The 13,575-nt window shown below is 34.6% G+C and overlaps 1 protein-coding gene across 4 annotated transcripts in view; it reads right to left on the bottom strand.

The window, feature by feature from the left end:
- The window catches only part of LOC127868947 (nephrocystin-1-like), a 49,464-nt gene that overhangs the window by 3,540 nt on the left and 32,349 nt on the right, over nucleotides 1-13,575 (bottom strand). For 3 of the 4 annotated variants that reach the window (XM_052411159.1, XM_052411158.1, XM_052411160.1), the window contains 11 exons: nucleotides 13,442-13,514; nucleotides 11,770-11,807; nucleotides 11,115-11,200; nucleotides 10,620-10,696; nucleotides 9,214-9,313; nucleotides 7,445-7,557; nucleotides 6,169-6,242; nucleotides 5,247-5,291; nucleotides 4,534-4,563; nucleotides 2,218-2,334; nucleotides 1,034-1,192 (listed from right to left, as the gene is read on the bottom strand). In XM_052411159.1, the coding sequence (XP_052267119.1) occupies nucleotides 1,034-1,192; nucleotides 2,218-2,334; nucleotides 4,534-4,563; nucleotides 5,247-5,291; nucleotides 6,169-6,242; nucleotides 7,445-7,557; nucleotides 9,214-9,313; nucleotides 10,620-10,696; nucleotides 11,115-11,200; nucleotides 11,770-11,807; nucleotides 13,442-13,514 (912 nt within the window). The remainder of the gene's footprint in view (nucleotides 1-1,033; nucleotides 1,193-2,217; nucleotides 2,335-4,533; nucleotides 4,564-5,246; nucleotides 5,292-6,168; nucleotides 6,243-7,444; nucleotides 7,558-9,213; nucleotides 9,314-10,619; nucleotides 10,697-11,114; nucleotides 11,201-11,769; nucleotides 11,808-13,441; nucleotides 13,515-13,575) is intronic. The other variant, XM_052411161.1, reaches the window with a different exon arrangement.

The raw sequence follows: 13,575 nt of genomic DNA, 5'->3' as shown, positions 1-13,575 counted from the left end.
ATGTTTGTATGGCAGATAGTGACAGACATACATGGTGTTTGTATGGGAGATAGTGACAGACCTACATGATATGTGTATGGGAGATAGTGACAGTCTTACCTGATGTTTGTTTGGCAGATAGTGACAGACTTACCTGATGTTTGAATTGTAGATAGTGACAGTCTTACCTTATGTTTGTATGGCAGAAAGTGACAGTAAAACATGATGTTTGAATGGCAGATAGTAACAGTCAAACGTGATGTTTGTATGGCAGAAAGTGACATACTTGATGTTTGTATTGCAGATAGTGACAGTCTTACCTGGTGTTTGAATGGGAGATAGTGACAGTCTTACCTGATGTTTGCACGGGAGATAGTGACAGACTTACATGATGTTTGAATGTCAGATAGTGACAGACTTACCTGATGTTTGAATGGCAGATAGTGACAGTCTTACCTGATGTTTGTATGGGAGAAAGTGACAAACTTACATGATGTTTGAATGTCAGAAAGTGACAGACTTACATGATGTTTGAATGGCAGATAGTGACAGACTAAACATGATGTTTGTATGAGAGATAGTGACAGACTTACATGATGTTTGAATGTCAGATAATGACAGACTTACCAGATATTTGTATTGCTAGTGAAATACTTACCTGATGTTTGAATGTCATATAGTGACAGACTTAACCTGATGTTTGTATGGCAGATAGTGACAGACTTACCTGATGTTTGTATGGCAGATAGTGACAGACTTACCTGATGTTTGTACGGCAGAAAGTGACTTCCTGTGGTTAGTTTTAAGGACAATCAGTCCTACCTGTTGCTATTTATCAGAAATCTTGATGTTTTTTTTAAAGAAATACTGGACAACAGACAGAAGGGCAGTGCTACCTGATGTTTGTTAGGCAGACAGTATTGACCAACATAGCAATTATACCAGATGTTTGTTCGGCAGGTAGTGAAAGACTACATGATGTTTGTTTGGCAGACGTAAAATCTTTTTTTCTGTTCTGTTCTGATGTTTGTTTTGCAGACAGTGACAGCCTTACCTGATTTTTGTTTGGCAGACAGTAGGGTCCGATGATGTTAAAGGTGAGCTCCTTCATGTCGAGGGGTTTGTGTGACATCTCAGAGGACAGCAGTAAGGCCAGGATGCCTTGCTTGGATAGCTTCTTCTGGCGGAACTTTGCGATCTCCACAGATCGTTTCTGTTATGGCAAATTTGAGATATTTTTGGTATCATAGCAGTGTCATTGTTTTATCAAATTTATTTTTTTAAGTATGCACATGATCCCTTGTACAGTAAGTAATAAAAATAATCAAATTGAAGGTGCCAATGAACCTGAACTTTAACCAATTATCTCATAAAATGTGAAATGACAGACCAAAGATCTATAAATACACACATATAAATATGTTTCTTGATAGATTTTGGGACAGACATATGTGTAATTAGAACAAGAACAAAACTGGTTTCATAAATACATGTAATTGCATTTAATAAATAGGGAATACTGTATGACTGTGGTGTTTCTGTACCTTGCATGCCTTGACTTAATTAAGCTACATTGTTTTCCATGAGTTAGCATTTTAAATGGAATAAAACTTTACACTAAACATGATCAACAAAACCCTCCAAAATATCAATGTCATATACATGTAGTATTCCATTTATGATATACCTCATCGAGATCGAAATACCACCACAAAAATGCTCCAAAACAAAATCACAATATAGCACAATTAAAAAAACTCGACTAAATACATATTCTACCAATGACCTCATTAAATTAAAGTGTTTTAAGGTAATCGGTTTAAAAAAAATTCCAAGAACATTTGGGAAATATACAATACTCACAAAACATATATGAAGTATGTCTTCTCCAACCATTGGATATGGCATGTATTTCTCATTATTAAATATCAGATTTCTATTTGGCCTATTGCATTTCAAAATACACCATAATATGTGTCAAATTATCTATATGGGCCGCTGTCAGGGAAAATTGGGCTTAATGCATACCGGTATGCATAAAGTGTCTTCTCAGATTATCTAGTGAAGTCTGCAAGCCAGTTTTAAGAAAGTCTTTTCATACCGAAAATCCTGTTTAAGTGGGAAATATTGTCCCCAATTTGTTTGTTTGGACTTCACAGGCTAATCTGGGACAGCCCTTACGTACATGAATTAAGCCAAATTATCCCAGAACAAGACTCACATCATAAAGCTGCCTACCTGTTCCACAATCACGTCACCACTCTTGTATGAGACCATGGAGGCAGAGTGCATGAGAGGGTACACTGTTTCCATGACAACAGTCTTGAACATGGTCTTCATGTACTCTGTGTCACGCTGAAAACCAAAGGTCAAAAGAGGTCAATGGTTGTCAATAGGGTTAACATTTTATTAGTGACCTCTAAGTGTGCCCTTGACCTTTGAGGTAGGCAGATGGGAGGATTTATTTTCTTATGATGATATACATTCATGCAAAGTTATTTGAAATCCAATATCTATATATAGCACAGTGAGACAAGAAATATCAAGTTGTTTAAAGGCCGAATATCTCTTTACCTCAAAGGTTTGGAATTGATTAATTAAATTTATCATTTAACATCTGCTGCGTGTGGTACAACCAAGAAACATATCCATCTTTTATTGAACAAGTATAATGCCTAATAGGTAACAAGTACTTTTTTTCAACTTTTGAATGCATAACAGTGTGCATGTAAATAAAAAAACAATTCAATAGTAAAACACAATATACATGCATGCTCTGCCAACAAAAATAAACAGGAAATACAACATTGACTGATAACTGGAACATAGGTACTAACATGGCTTACCTCTGTCTACACCACAGACAACACACACCAGCAAACAGATATTACATTGTATACATTACAAATGAAACAAAAGCTGGTTGTTAACAGCTATGCTACCATCTAGGTTAAAACAATATTAAGATAAAATATCAATTTTGATGAAGACTGGATGAGAGCCTTCAGACATAAAGACTATAAATTGCTAAAAGGCACATTTTCTACATCATGGTTTTACTTTTTTATGACTCGTGTGACATTCCCATTTTAAATGTCAATACACCTCGCAAGCAGCAATGTTTAAAGTCGAATTGGGCATTATATAAAAGAACCTTCCTCAAAATATAAATTCTTGTTATGCATTTTGATGTTTTCTGGTTTTGGTACTAATCATCTTGCCATCATGAATATTCAAATAAAATTGTTGCAAACGTGTATAACACACAAGTTCCAGGTTAATAAATGTTCAATTTAGAGAGAGAAGTTAATTAATTATAGTATGATTATTATAATTATTATTATAATTATTATGATTATTATTGTAAATATTATTAAGAAATAGAAAACCCCACTAAGTGTCCAATGACAAAATAGTAACCAGTCAGGCATCCCCAAATTATGTTTCTTCCTAAGCCAAAGGGAATGGTCCATATACAGTTTAAGGTTGCCTGTCTGGTCACTAAAATGCTATTGGACCTGAAGTGGGGTAATCTATTACTTGTATTGCACTGAACATTCTGTGTATAAACTAGAGCATAATCAATTTTTTTTTAAAGAAGTGTCACACACAGACAAAATTTAATAATTTACTTTTTTATTCATATTGACGACTCAAAATATATTTCAAGTTTAGATTTAAAAAATATTTTAAACAGTGATTTAAAACAAACAAATCTTCAGTTTCAAACAATCCCCAGTATCAACAATGAAATAAAATAAAGCGCTACAGCACAGTGCAACATAGCTGTGTGTTGACGTCATATGCCCATATTTTGCATGCGCGTTCCAAAGAAAAAAAATAGTGACTGGGTCTTTATTCTCTTGATTTCATCTATGGTATTTTTTAACTAGGCCTAAGCGTTCTTGAGTTATCATCCGGAAACCACCTAGACCGACCGACAGACTGACCGACCAACCGACATGTGCAAAGGAATATACCCCCTCTTCTTCGAAGGGGGGCATAAAAAGGACACATTTACATGAGGTACTCTATTAATTATAATAAAATTATCACCAATCACAACAATAACATTAATAATATTACTATAATATCAGCTTTATTCAAAATGATGTTTTCTTCATTTTTAGAAGTAGGAAATAAAACAAATATTTGATTGGTCTTTGAGAACAGTCCAATTATTGTCCCCTAGTAAACTACTTAGTTTTCATCACTTAGATACGTATTTTGACGCATTTGCAGTCTCTTAAACAGTTAAATTTAATAAAAGGCCTTTCTTACTAAATTCAAGTTTTAAAGGCTTCTTTCCAAACCTTAGATACTGATGAGCAGCAAACAGCATAAAACCTGAACAGACTGAGAGTTACCCGCAGGCTGTTCTAAGTTTTATGCTGTTTGCACATAGCCATTTTCACTTTTTTTCTGAGTGGGAAAGTCTTAACTAGGCAACTAACTACTGTTAAAACATTTAAAGCTGACATCACATGAGCAAATCACATGGTATTGGATATGAGATTCATGCTTTCATTTTCTAGCTTATACATTCTAAATTACCCTTCTTGAAAAACTTGAGAACCTATGGCTCTGAAAAGATTTTATTCATTTTAAATCATTGATGAAATGCTAGATTATGTAAATTACTGAAAATATATTACATAAATGACAACATTTTTTCTGATCTATATTTTTTTATAATAACTTTGCATTGAGTTGCAAGGTACATAAAAGCATATATCTGTTCAGTTTAAAAAAATCAAATAAGTTCTTATGCACTTTCATGTATGACTTTTGGAATTTACTTAATAATTAAGTTCTCATATTGAATAAAATTTTAAATATAATGCAAATATTAAAAAAAATTGTCTTTTCTGCCTGATACTACAGCAACATCCAGTGTTTACTTTAGCTACACTAAACAAGCCACCGCAATGAATGTGAAGCGCAACATATCTTTAGTGTGAACATGAACATAAATGATGGTAAATAAATAAATTAGCTATGCTTAAATCAAAGCTATGTAACTATGGAATCAATGGAATCAAATAATGAATGCTAAACAGCAATTAACGTAATGTTGCTGTAAAAAAAAGCAAAAACTCTATGGCATCAACATGCATTTTGAATTTAAGCAAAAGAACCCTATACAGCATACGCCAAATTTCTGGTTTCTCAGAAGAGTCCCTCTTAGAGGGTAAACTACACTACACTTGACTTGTTACTAGGAAACCATAAACTGTTCAAATGAGACCTTTCTGCAACATGCTTACCATTTCAGATCGCTTGACACTCTTCACTTTATCTATCCAAGATTCCTAAAAAACAAAGCAAAAGGACATTAAACAAATTTGAGCCTCGCTCCAGGAAAATGGGGTTTAAAGCTTAAAGTGTTGTCCCAGATGAGGGACGACACTTTTTGAATTTATGATTTTTTTTCATTTAAAGGAGGTCTTTTCTGGGTTATCTGAGACGACACTTAATGCACATGCATTGAGCTCAGTTTTCCTGAAACAAGGCTTATTTTGTAATCAGCACTGCAGATAAAAGCACAGGAATTTTTATGAAGCTGCATATAAAACAAGAAAGCTGCCTCTATTTTCATAAAAATTTAAGAAAGAAGTAATTTTACATAACATTTAGGTCAATAATACCACAAATTCAAAAATAAAATACCAAAATGTTTGTAACAAGCTAAGACTAATGTTTGTTTTTTTAAAGATTTCTTCATCAGAAAATAAGCAGACCAAGTTTGATGTCAGTGGTTTGGGTTGGCAGACTTTTAATTGCATCTGCAATTATTTAATTCACAAGACGTTTTCTACAATGACGGTTACTTGAAAGTCATATAGCTGGTTATGGAATTGATGAAGTCTGAACAATGGTTATAATCTTCGTACTTCAGAAGAAATAAAATTACATAGAGGATATTTGTTGGATTCGGTGGATTATCAATTTTAATTCACGAGTGATCATAGAAAATATATATTTTATATGATCACTTCGGCTCACCCAATAACTTCCTCTGACTTGCCTGATAACCGTTCTCTATCCATGTCACCACCCTATTATTCTCTATAACAAAACCTGACGGACTTTATAGCGGACAGTGTAGCTCCTGATCAGACGCATATGGCATAAGACACTTTTTTGCATGGTACCGCTCATTTTTCAATGGCATGCAGTAGCACTAACCCGTAGCAGGTTCATCAGGTCATGCTGGTCGGCAACCACTGGGAATGTGGCCAGGCAGGGACTGTGAATTACCTCTGCAATACAGCAAACAATAAAGCCAGATCAGAGATGTTCAAAATCAAACAGAAATCAACAAGTCATATGGGTATGGTATGGGTTTGGTGTCCATCTGGCAACAGAATTGGGGTTTGGTTCGATAACAAGCTGGAGAGTGTTCAAAATATATTTCTATATACTCCAAGTACTGGTTCTTCCAGGAAACAAACTCAAGAGTCAATGACTTTTGCTGCAATATAGCAATGATTTAAACTGAATGTACATGAGAAATCATTTGTGACATAAGTACTGGCTTGTAAGAGTATGTCTGCAAGCAATCAGTAGCATCATAACAGTAGAATATTTATGTTTATTGTAACACTGTTGCTGCTGTTTCTTTATTGTGCTTGTTTTAAAAACATCTTGTTTATTTAATTTCTGCAGGAAATTATAATCACACATTTTCTGTGTTCAACTACCAGCAGTTACCCTGTTGTAAAATGATCTACAAGCCAATAAAAAGCCACCACTAAAATTATCACCAATGGCTTAAGCTGATATCTTTTAGTTACATGTATTTGAATAAATAAACAAGAGCTGTCACCATAGGATGACTTATGCCCCCTATAAACGCTTGATAGAAGTTATGAGCTTTTTTCGAAACCTAAACGCAGATTTCGAACCCTAAACGCCGACCCTAAGTTCAAGGTCAAGGTCACAGGGGTCAAAATTTGTGTGCATATGGAAAAGCATTGTCCATATACACATGCATACCAAATATGAAGGTTATATCTCAAGGGACATAGAAGTTATGAGCATTTTTCAAAACCTAAACGCAGATTTCGAAACCTAAACGCAGACACTAACTTCAAGGTCAAGGTCACAGGAGTCAAAAAAATTTGGTGCACATGGAAAGGCCTTGTCCATATACACATGCATACCAAATATGAAGGTTATATCTCAAGGGAAATAGAAGTTATGAGCATTTTTCGAAACCTAAACGCAAAGTGTGACGGAAAGATGGACAGACAGACGGACACTCCGATCACTATATGCCCCCTTTTCTTCGAAAGGGGCCATAAAAATGCATCACAGAAACTATTTTATATCTGCAATAATAATGCTCAACAAAATAAGTCAATGCAAATAATTTCTTTAACATTATATGTAAAGCTATTGCTATGTCACACACCCAGGGTAAAATAAAGTGTTCAAGGTTATAGAAAATCGGATAGTTTACCGGCTGACTGGAGATCGAGCCTGTCCCTGAGAAGTGTGTCAGCTAGTATCTGTCGGTAGTAGCTGTACTGCTGTAACAGCGCCATGTTTCCCATCAGTGTGTCAGGCAGAGTACTGAATGGAGAGGTGAACATATGAGTCTTAGTGTGGGAAAACAGTGCGTCAGGCAGAGTACTGAATGGAGAGGTGAACATACAAGTCTTAGTGTGGGAAAACAGTGCGTCAGGCAGAGTACTGAATGGAGAGGTGAACATATGAGTCTTAGTGTGGGAAAACAGTGTGTCAGGCAGAGTACTGAATGGAGAGGTGAACATACGAGTCTTAGTGTGGGAAAACAGGGCTTAATGCATGTGTACGAGTCTTAGTGTGGGAAAACAGGGCTTAATGCATGTGTACGAGTCTTAGTGTGGGAAAACAGGGCGTCAGGCAGAGTACTGAATGGAGAGGTGAACATATGAGTCTTAGTGTGGGAAAACAGGGCGTCAGGCAGAGTACTGAATGGAGAGGTGAACATACGAGTCTTAGTGTGGGAAAACAGGGCGTCAGGCAGAGTACTGAATGGAGAGGTGAACATACGAGTCTTAGTGTGGGAAAACAGTGTGTCAGGCAGAGTACTGAATGGAGAGGTGAACATATGAGTCTTAGTGTGGGAAAACAGGGCTTAATGCATGTGTGTTAAGTGTCTTCCCAGATTATGACAATGTTTTTTCCACTTAACTGTATGTTTGTTTTGAAGAGGCTTTCTTTAAATTGTTCCTGATTATTAACCTGTGCAGACTGTTGAAGCTTATATGTGCCAACATTTAATGCACAGTTTTCCCAAAAAGCAATTCATAGATCAGACTACTTAGTAAGAATAAATGTTGTTTATAGATTTGTCCCTTCTCAAAGATTTACATTATAAATACTAAAAAGCGTGCTTTGTAAATTTAAAATGAATCTTTTCCAAAAATGTACATATTTTTTGCTGTATGATACTTTCTATATTCTTATTTCTTAAATGACTCATCATACCACCATTCTATCAACATTAACATAATCCTACAAATATTACTGTATTACATTACCACAGTTCATGCAAATCCTCATTTTTAGAAAAAAATAATATAATAATAAACTAATAGCTCAAATGTTGTTATATCTTAAATAAGATAAAAACTAACAAAAAACAAAACAAATAAAGCTCTTATCTTGTGTAAATACAGCTTGACACAGAGTCAGACTTCTGTTGTGAATACTGTATTTCCAATCAATTTCATTGCCAGAGGGGGGAGGGTATATTATTATAAGAACATACATGTACTCTAGAAGGGGGAGGGTATATATTTATAACTACATACTCTACAAGGGGGGAGGGTATATCTTTATAAGTTTATAACTACATACTCTAGACAGGTGGAGGGTATATATTTATAAGTTTATAACTTCATACCCTTAAAGGGGGAGGGTATATATTTATACATGTAAGTTTAAAACTACATACTCTAGAAGGGGGGAGGGTATATCTTAATATATTACTCTAGAAAGGGGGAGGGTATATATTTATAAGTTTATAACTACATACTCAAGAAGGGGAGAGGGTATATATTTATATGTTTATAACTACATACTCTAGTAAGGGGGAGGGCATACATTTATAACTGAATACTCTAGAAGGGGGAGGGTATATTATTATAAGTACATACTCTAAACAGGGTGGCGGTATTTATTATGCAAATTATGCAAAACATACTCTAGAAGGTGGAAGGGTATATATTTATAACTACATACTCTAGAAGCTCCTTTTGTTCTCGCTTTGGAAGGCTCAGTTTCACAAAAAGGCGAGGCTGCTTATTCCCAGAAATCAGTGACATGAACGAATTAGTGCTTGCTAAAAACAAAACAAAAATCAGTAAACCATACACAGTAACATTTTAAGTATTATAATGTACATTTATTGTTTTATATAAATGTAACATAATCATGACAATATCTACACTTTATTTTTTTACTCTTTGAATCATTTCTTACTATCAACAAAAGCTAATATAAAATATAACACACAAAGTCACATCATAATAATTGTATGTTTCCAAAATTTATAAAATTTTCTGCTTAAATAGGTATTGTAATCAATCATGAGTTTCAAAAACAAGAAAGTCCTGGAAAAACACTTCATCATTTCATCAAATTTATAGAATTAAATTTTGTACATCTTTTTTTTAAGGGAATAAAAAACAAAGCCAACATTTACTAACAATTGGCTTTCTTTTATCAATCAATCCCAGTGCATGACTGTACATGTATACCAACCATTTCAGCATATAATTACAGACCCTTATTTGCTACATTTGAATACACTGATACCAAGCCTTAAGACAATTCCTCAAAAATTCAAAATCAATCGGGCCAAATATCCTTGTAATTCCTAATGAATCAAAAACTTTTGTTCATTCAGGAGCTAGAATCAGGCTTTGATTTCCTATACTCCAATTATTCCAATATTTTAGCATACAATTAAATTCATGCTAGAGAACATTCAATCATTCTTAGGCAAACGGTGTCATATAAACAAATGAAATGCATTGAAATGTGTCTAATAAAACATAGATTTGTAAACTCTTGTACTTTATGACTGCAAGTGAAATATTTTAACAATGGTTCCATTCCCTCAAGTGCATGCAATGTGACACCTGCCCACTGGTGATTCAACAAGAACAGATGGGTGAACGAAAACTTCAAAAACTGACACAAATCTTACCTCCACCTGCAACATCGGAAGTTAGAGCAAACAAAAACATTAGAAGACAATTTCTTTTTACACGTACATAACTTGTTAAACAATAGTCCACATCACTTTGTATGTTTTACAGTTTGAATATAATACATCTGCACTGCAAAATTTTGCAGATTTGCCACAATACTATTTTCTTACTTACAAATATTATGGTAACTATATACTGATAGGGCAGAATCAATTTAAGAAAAGGACCTCTAAAACACTCATTTTCAAATTAAGTTAATCTTTAGTTTGACCTTATTTGTTACATTTTTTATGTACATATCTGTCTAACAGATTTACTGCACAATGTTTTTCTATTAAAATAATCATAATACAGTAATAAAATTACTCTAAGCATATGTTGGGAAAGAATAAAACATAAAGCAACATTATAGCCTTAGTATAGAGAACTCACTTCTCCTGCTTATACTAGGGTCCACTTCAACCCCTTTCTCATACGGTGTGCCCCCATTCACCATCAAGTCATAGGTCCTGAAACCAGCAAACAACATGCATCATACACGAGTTAACAAGAGTGCACACATGTTTAAATTATGATACCATTGCAGTCCATTAATTGTGATACACTTCTGCAACTTCAAGGATCACATTCCCAAAGTCTTGTCAAGAGCTACACTCTGCGCTAATGAGACCACCGTACTTTGTATGTCTTTATAGCGGAAAGCCTAGCTCCTTGGCGATTGCCAGGCTGGGCCGGAGCTACTCTGGCCGCATATAGCATAAGACCCATTTTCGCATTATGCCGGTTATAAATTGCTTGAAATTATACATTAATATATTCATAATTGATATTAAAGGCTAGGGTCAGGTTAATTCCATCATAACTATAAATATTTCTACATGCAAAGATCAGTTATAGTCTATAACAGTATGGGCGGTGTTGACCTACTTGTTCTGTATGGGCAGGCTGGTGGTAGGGTCCTCCAGGGGCAGTAGGGCCCATCCACAGCTGAACTCACCGCGCTCCTTCGTGCTCTATGAACACAGGCATGTATAATATGAGCCTTCATCTAGGAAAATTGGGCTTAAGACAGGTGCATAAAGTGTCTTTAAATATTAGCCTGCGCAGTCCGCACAAGATTATCAGGGATGACACTTTCTGCCTTGACTGGATTTTTGTTTAGAGGAGACTTCCTTCAAATTGAAAAATCCATCAAAGCAGAAAGTGTTGTCCATGATTAGCCTGTGCAGACTGCAGAGGTGCCCAGTTTTCCAACAACGAGGATCATATTATAATGTGACACTCGCAACCTACCACAGCTCAGGAATGAAACATAAAATAGACATGATCGACATGAAGTGAAAAGCCTTTTCTGTTTAAGCAAGCATTCTCTGTAAGTTAACTTTTGCCTGATTTTAATTAAAACAAATATAACAAAATGATAAACAATATAATGTATTTTTCATATATGGGCAAAATGTACAATAAATAGCTTGGCAGGGAAATAACATCAGTTTAATTGCATGAAAATCACATAACTTAGACACTTGGAATTACAAAATGCTCACGAAAATCACATCCCTTGGAATTACAAAATGCTTACCGTTCTCTCATATGAGGCACACAGCTCAAATAGTACCCCTGAAATAAAAATCAATATTGTAAATTGCAGTTTGGTGCATGCTTGTAATTTGTGGAGCATACAGATTGCTTTAAATGAACTGCTCAATCCAGTAAAAGAATTAACAAGAGCTCTGCCAATAAGTCCCCTCCACTATTATTCCGATTAATTGTATAATGAATGTTGTTTGTCAGTCATATAATATAGTCTGTAAGTAACATAATGTAATCACCACAAAAACAAAGTTAAATATCTATAGTTGTCTAAGAGATATTACTTTTTGCATGCAAACCTTAACCTATAGTTCACCTTGCACCCAAACATTCACTAGACTTTTATTCGGAAAACAAGGGGTACAATACTGCTAAAAGGCTGGTCACTTTGATAGATCTTGATCAGTGAATGTTAATAAGGACCATGTATACATATGTAAAGTCTTATTTCAATATCTCTAGAAGATAAACACATATGGGGGTAGTTGAATGCAACGTTTACCATACTTTTCTTACAATATTTTGTGAGAGAACACTGCTTTTCAACAGAACGAAAATAAGCTGAAACTAGAAACGTGTCCCAGATACGGATGCTTCCAAAACACATGTTTGGACACAAACAAATCCACTAGCAAATGACAAAAGGGCCATAACTCAGCCATAACAGATAACAGAAAAAATTCCTTTCCTTACAAGAAGGCAATTCATCTGTGACAGCTTGAGTGAGATTCACATATACAGATAGAAGGCCATAATTCTGCAAGAATTTGTTGCAGATGATATTCTTTCTTTAGATAATTTGGGTTTTTCAACTGTGAAAGTTTGAACCAGATCCATCCCGTAAATTTAAAAGGAGTTATAAACCAAAAAAAAATTTGGGCGATATATTCTTTAGTGTAAAAACCGACAAAGGGCCATAACTCTGCTTACATTTATTGCAGCTAAAATTCCTTTCTTTAAGATCATCTACACATTCTTTTTTATGAAATAGATCTACACTGTAGTTAACCCTTTCCCACTCAAAAGCAAAGTGAAAATGGCTATGTGCAAACAGCATAAAACCAGAACAGCCTGCAAGTAACTAGCAGCCTGTTCAAACAGAACATGGGCAATAATTCTGCTAAAACTCATTGCAGCCAAAATTCCTTTTATTACAATCACCTTAACATGAAGGTCACTCAACTGCTAAAGTTTCAGCCATTAGTCAAAGAAAAATTAAAAACACAATCTACTGGTAATAATTAAAAAGAAAAAAGTTCAATTCTAAATGTCTCCCATTTTGTGGCATCATATAAATTGGTTATCAATGAAAAATGATGAAAAATGTACGCTTAAAACTCACCAAAAGTAAACATAAGAATAATTACAAACCAGACCATGAACATATATTAGAGACAAGGTATCAAATTTATGTTGTTAATTCAAAAGAAAGTTTAGTCTCAATAGAGCAAAAAGAGATGTCAGATTCAACTCAAAATGAGCGTCAACTCTTATCTGTAAAATAATAAGTGTTCTTAATCATTTTATTCCATGTTTGATATGATTCTCTTCATTATTCCATAATTATTGACTTACTACAAATTCTTCCTACTTAAAAAGTAAATGGATTCACTAATTTATGTACAAGTAAAAAGAATCCCAACATTCCATTAGGCACCTACCCAGTTTCTGTGAGATGTTGTTGGTCCGCATGAACACCTCAGCATGTTGGTATGTGTCCATGATGTCACTGATCTGTAATACATACTCAACCAATCACACATGCACCTATGCCGTTTACACCTTTTCTACGAAG

Source organism: Dreissena polymorpha, chromosome 2, assembly GCF_020536995.1.
Source record: "Dreissena polymorpha isolate Duluth1 chromosome 2, UMN_Dpol_1.0, whole genome shotgun sequence".
NCBI lineage: Eukaryota > Metazoa > Mollusca > Bivalvia > Myida > Dreissenidae > Dreissena > Dreissena polymorpha.
Note: the sequence above shows the minus strand (reverse complement) of the source record. Positions and strands in the feature narration are given on the sequence as shown.